Source organism: Mya arenaria, chromosome 3 (assembly GCF_026914265.1).
Source record: "Mya arenaria isolate MELC-2E11 chromosome 3, ASM2691426v1".
In the NCBI taxonomy this organism is placed as follows: Eukaryota; Metazoa; Mollusca; class Bivalvia; order Myida; family Myidae; genus Mya; species Mya arenaria.
The window spans coordinates 79024918-79031295 of NC_069124.1; the positions used below are offsets into that span (position 1 = coordinate 79024918).

The 6378-nt window shown below is 40.3% G+C and overlaps 1 protein-coding gene and 1 non-coding gene across 2 annotated transcripts; one reads left to right on the top strand and one right to left on the bottom strand.

Moving 5' to 3' along the window:
- Positions 1-1024: 1024 nt before the first annotated feature.
- On the bottom strand, positions 1025-5909 carry LOC128227320 (organic cation transporter-like protein). The gene is made up of 8 exons (XM_052937725.1): positions 5482-5909; positions 3586-3802; positions 3240-3444; positions 2863-3099; positions 2629-2763; positions 2325-2407; positions 2013-2203; positions 1025-1682 (listed from the first exon to the last, which is right to left on the bottom strand). The coding sequence occupies exons 1-8, from the start codon at positions 5857-5859 to the stop codon at positions 1506-1508; spliced, it is 1623 nt and encodes a 540-aa protein (XP_052793685.1). The 5' UTR covers positions 5860-5909; the 3' UTR covers positions 1025-1505.
- Positions 5193-5264, top strand: Trnac-gca (transfer RNA cysteine (anticodon GCA)). The gene has a single exon. It is a non-coding gene; the product is annotated as a tRNA-Cys (tRNA).
- Positions 5910-6378: the final 469 nt, after the last annotated feature.

The following is a 6378-nucleotide window of genomic DNA, read 5'->3' on the forward strand; positions in this document are numbered from 1 at the left end:
CTCGACATTCATTTTTGAATATCAATTGTTCAATGTTGTGCCAGCACGACTTTCTTTTTTTCAATGTCCAATTTCCAATATATAACCAGTGCGACTTTCATTTTAAAATGTCCAATATCGTGCCTGGACGACATTCATATCTGAAAGTCCAATGCTGAATGGTTTGTGATTTCAAATGTACATTTTCATCGCATTGTGTGTACGCCTCCATCTGATTTGGTCTTTTTATCGATAACGCAGCGGTCACGTTCAACTATTTTTATTTTTCTTATAAGAAACTTTTCCTTGCGTTGTTAAATGTTTAGTACACATGTGAAACCTTGTCCCCAAATATGGCGTTGTTGGCCGTTCAGCACTAGAAGTCTGTGTTACTTCGCGTGCAAATTGGACTATTGTCTATACATAGAAAATATATGGAATTTCTCCAGTAGTCTGTGACCTGTATACTGATACTTGATAGCAATTACACGTTGTCATACACTAAGATAAAATTTGGGATGGTGAAGTCAAGATCCAGATTGTCGTTAAAATTCCTAGTAAAAATGGTTTGCACACGATGACTACAATAAGCAAGGACGTCACATACATTACATACATTACAGTCTGGATATGGTGATGGCGTCACAGGAAGACTGGGGTTTTAATTACATACATGTATACAATACCCATACAATTACGGTACGGTCAATTCTGAAAATAATTAGACATTTTTAAACTATAGGCTCAAAGCCCATAATGGCCAATTATTAGTTATTATATGCCCATTTTGCGTGATGTTAATACGTTGTTATATATGGCCTTTTAATATAAATCTTTGAATTTTGACGTTTTTTTTTCCATAATAATTATTCTCGTTACCTGCCCTTTTTACAATTGGCATTATGTAACCAGAATAATCCTCGATTTGAAATTAGTAATCTTTAATCATACAATAATTATTGATTTTCACACAGAATACCTATTATTAGAAAAATAAACCGGTTCATTCGATTTCCATATTTCCGCCCCATTGAGCACAAGCAAAGTCAAATAAAAGAAACCCTAAATGCTTCTATAGTAAGACTATACGTGAGCAGAAAAATGATCCAGTGCCGGGTTATATTTCCAATCTGATGGTGCCGAACTGACGGTGCCGTATTAACTTAGTGCCGAACATATACGTGTGCCGAATGAATTGTGTGCCGAATTATCCAGAAACTTTTTTTTCACCAAATAGGGCATCAGTGTGCAGGAAATCCACAACGAATGACGTCAGTAGTTTGTTATAAACACACGCGTTGAAATTCTAGGCACGTGTTTGATATTAAATTACTTTCATGATAACTTGTTTAATTCGGAAATACCCTATCCTCTTATGATGATAATGATATCCTCACTTACTTAACGTTTTATTATTTCACCTACACACAAAGTTCTTAATAAGAGTTGTTTAACAAAATGGTGAATGGTGTTTATATAGATAGATAAACACACTTCAGAAATCTATCTGTAAACATCTATATTTGTCAATGTTGTGTTTTGCCTTTTTTTATGTTCATTTTGGCGGACGGTGCAACGATATTGATGTCGATGCGGTCCTGCAGCTGGGCACCGCGTGTCTCCGAGAGCGCCAGCGTCCCCAGGATGCAACATCCGCCAACCGCGCCGCACACGAAGTACATAACACCCGGAACGCGAGTGTCCTAAATAGAAAATGCATTATGACACTGATTAGATAACATGATCCGCCCAAGTTGCCACATATAGGTAATATAAAAGCAGCCAAAATGCCTTACCATTCTCAGTGAACACATGAAAAGTACTGGGTGCAATAAAAATAATCTTAGTTTACGTTGAATCTAATGTATTACTAAAAGAGGCGTATACTTATTATTTAATATAGTTTAAGCAACAAAGAAGAATGTGTTATCGTTTCATTATACCAGTGTGACATAAAGCAATAGCTAGTCAGTATAACAACATATCCGGTTAATCCGTATTTCTCAGAACAATACAGTTGTATTGATACTTACAAGAAAAGCCAACTGTGGTCCTATGATGGCTCCGACCCTTGAGAACGTATTCTGGAAACCATATCCAATGTTCCTGATAACGGTGGGGTAGAGCTCTTGGGTCATGACCTGGACGGGGCCCCATGCAAGCTCAATGCCAACGCTCGCAAATAACGCAAATCCGTTGGTCAGAGGTGCCCGAAGCGGGGTGTCTGAGAGGTGAACACATAATTATGTTTTAACTGAGTTCGGTTTTTGAAAAAAAAGGATTAAGTATCAAACCTCATTTCCCGTTTTCTTATTTGAAATTTGTAGTAAAAAGATGAAGATTACCAATATATTGCACGATCCCAACGACCACACATCCCACGGTTGCCATGACATACGTGAGAATCACAGTTGGACGCCGACCAATGCTACAAAACACGAAAACACACAAAATTGTCATTTTATAACTGAATATCCATTTTTCAAGAGAAACAACTTTGTTCTTACTTCGGCAGTTGTGCCGTTACAACACATATATATTGACTTTACCGAATGAAACATTCGATAACACGGTGACCAATACAATTGCCTTTATTGTTTATCTTTATACGACAAAAACGATGCCAGGAAAACGGTATGCTATACGAACACATTTGTGAGTACGATGGCAATGAAGGCGACGGGAATGCCGATGACGTTGAACAGGAAGAGATTTAGGAAGAAGTTCCCTGAAAGCGCCTGGATTCCGAATCGGATCCCGTACGAAAGCAGACCCAGTGCAAACCTGGAAATAGGACAAGAATAGAATATGGAATCAGAAAACAGTATTCCTATTCAATTCATTAAAATTGTAAATAAGTAATTTGTAATAAGTATACTCAACCAGTTAATCGCAGACAGCAGTGTGATCTTAACCAGCCGTCTTGTCTTGAAGAGATGGATAAAAGAGTACTTCCGTTTGTCCCCTGTGGCGAGCTCGCCCTTTTCAACGCGCAACATTTCGTGCAGGCTCTCGTCCGTTAACTCCGTCCGGTTCAAGCGGCTGATATATTTCATGACTCCTCGCGCGTCCTGGGAACGGTTGTGGGACAGGTACCATCGGAAACTCTCGGGTATTAACCTACATATGTGTAATTAATAATTACTAATTATCATTACCAATAATTTTCTAACGTAGCCCTTTGTCTTCTCGATGAAATTAATACGTACGTAATATTTTAATAAAGAGCCAATAGATAAATTCAGCTGAAAACCTCTTACCACCATGCAGCAAGACAGGGGACGGTGATAAGAGCGGTGAGAAGGTGCAGTTTCCGCCAGTAGGGCATAAGGTATGACACGAAGCTGAACACACAGGCACCCGTGGCCCAAGAAGGAACGGCGATTACACAGGCGCGCCAGTTCGAAGGCGTCACCTCTGACGTTATACCGTATTGAACAGTCAAAAACGCCCCCATAGCCACTCCTATAAAAAGGACGACATTTTATTTTCTTAAAATGATGTAATTGTGAAAACGATGATTCGCACCGTTTTATGATAATTAGTATACATTGACTTTACAATGGACAAAGACTGGTGCATGTAACATTTTCATCCCCATCTTACCACAGAGCGCCCTAGCGACCCCGAACACAAGCCAGGTTGAAGAAAAGTAGGCGAGGAGATTGGCGACGATGAGCAAGAGAAGGGAACCAAACAGAGGTGGCTTTCGGCCGAGCACGTCCGCCAGCTGACCGCTCAGCAAGTTTCCGAAGAAAAGACCGGCCATTTGGACGGAGGCGATGGTGGATGGCACCCAGGACAGCCCGCATACCATATCCCACTGGAATATATAAAACGTCGTTTGTGCAGGACAGCCCGCACAACATACTCGACTATAATATGAAACGTCATGTGTTTGCAACAGCTCGCACACCGCCCCCCACCCCAACCACCAGAGTATGACTAGCATAAAAAGCACCCTTTGTGCACGACAGCCCGCACACCATACCCAACTAGAATATGAAAAAAAAACGCGTTAGCACGAAAGCACCATAACGATTAATCATCGCGTGTACGTGAAAGCCCGCAATTCGTACCCAACTTGACCATGAAACGGCTTAAAATGAACGACTTAAATTGGGTACATAATGCAAGCAAGTAGAGAAAATAGAGAGGTTGCGAAACGCTGCTGGTACGTGAACGTGTTTATTTAGCTACATTATACGACCTTTACGTGCAGCATGCGTTGTACAAGTTAAAACGTAATAAGTAGGTCTAAAGGACATATGTTTAATTTGTGATCTACGTCATTTTGGTAATGCCATCGACAAATAAATGGGAAAAGATGGTGCGACAGGCGGTCAGCCTACAAAGATTTATCGCAAACGACTTTTAAGGCTAACGGCAACTTCTACTTTGTACGGGAAGCATCGGGTAGAGCAGTCGACTACAAATCTATAGGTTCTCACAAAAGCATGTTAATACATACAGATGACGATATGGCAACTTTTTTAAATCGATCTAGTAAACTAAGTTGCGAATTATAACGTGCACGTGTTGGTGTAGTGTACCAAGTGGATAGAGACAAACACGGCGAATAATTGTTTAATTTTTAGTGGTTTGGGTGTCCGTCTCTCTATACCAAGAGTTCGATCTCCACCAGAGTTACTTTCTCACAACCTCTCAAATAGACATGAGGAAACGGACTGTGTGATTATTTAAGCTGTCAGCTTTCGTCACTATCGAGCTTATATAAATTAGTATAAATTTAAACTCCTCCCCTGGAGCAAAACTGAAATTAGTCAAAATCCCCGCGATCGGAGGTGTTCTACGCATCAAACATACTTAAACTAAACTGATTAGAACAAGATCATTTCCCGGTGGTCGCGAATCACCCGTTGTTTGAAGTCCCCTTCCCCGCTGGTGCATTATACGCATACTTTTTGTGTTTAACCAGTCAAAACGTTGTCCGAATATACAAATAACATTTTTGTAACCTTTCTTTGAGTTTTCTATTATATGCTTATCATCTATTATAATGATATAATATATACTAATTAAAGGAGACACGCGGGCAGAATCGAACCCTGGTGCTCTCGATCTGCAGTCGAGCTAAGTAATAAATAGTTCTGTCTGTATTAAAAAAAGGCGTTCAATGTAACATAGGATATTGTGACATATTGCATCAATACGATCTTAAAAAATAACGCAAAAATAGATAAAGTCGATATGGGGATATAGCTCAGTGGTAGATCATTCGACTGCAGATCGAGAGGTCCCCGGTTCGAACCCGGGCGTCCCCTTATCCTTTTAACATGGTTTACGACTCCTCGTAACGTATGGACTGCTGTTTGCTTCAATCATTCAGGCATTGTCTACATCATACACTTACAATAGTATGAGGAAAATGAATAATACGAGTATCAGCGGGCCTAACCATATGTGCGCGTAGCTACACGTGCACGTCAAATTATATGTAGTATTACGCAACCTCTCTAATTACATAACTGCTTTACTTACCTCAGAAACTATTGTTTGGAAATTGTCGTCAAACACAAATTCGCTACACTGCTGGTTCAGGTGGTTTGTGCATGATTTAAATGGGTTGTAACTTGAAGAATCATTCCATGACGAATTAACAAACGTTTTAGGGTAATCTAAAGACGAATTCCAATTTGAAATTACGGTCACACCAACGTCTTTCGAAACTCCATTTGCGTTGGCGCCAACATATCCACCGTTATTGTCAGCACAGTGCCACGTGGGAACGGCAACGGAAAAGAATGTCATGTACATTGTGAACACGATGGGCACCTTGATAGCGTGACTGGCCAAGCCCACTGCCTTCTGGAAGCGGCCGCACCCACCCAGACCCTCAATGATCGAGTCGACGTCCATGACCAACTCTTCAAGTGTTTATTAAATCGCAAGTTTCTTTCACATTAGAATATGTATGCACTTTCCAAGTCTCTCCGGTTCCCCTTTGAAACTTGGTATCATATAATGTGTCGCTAATAAGTACAACCATGACATGGAATAAATTTCATCAGCTGAGTTCATCCGACCTCATGTTACTGCACGTGGTAGTGATATTAATACCCTGCTTTCATAATTACAATTACAATAATTATACCGTTAAAATAAATGTGCTTGAATGTTAAACATATCAAACGTTAATTGCTCAAAGGATGTTTAGTGCGCTTCCTTACGTGCTATTTTTTGTCGAGCCCGCTAGGTTTGAGCCCGACTTAGTCGGTCAGTTGAGTGTTTGTTAGTGCGTCCGTGTGTCTGTGCGTGTGTACGATAATGGCTTGACCAGGTTGTAAATTGACCATGTACTGGTGGATTGTAAAGTGACTTTGCATGAATGTTTTCTATGGGATGTCGACATGTCATGTGAAAGACCCATGGCAGTAG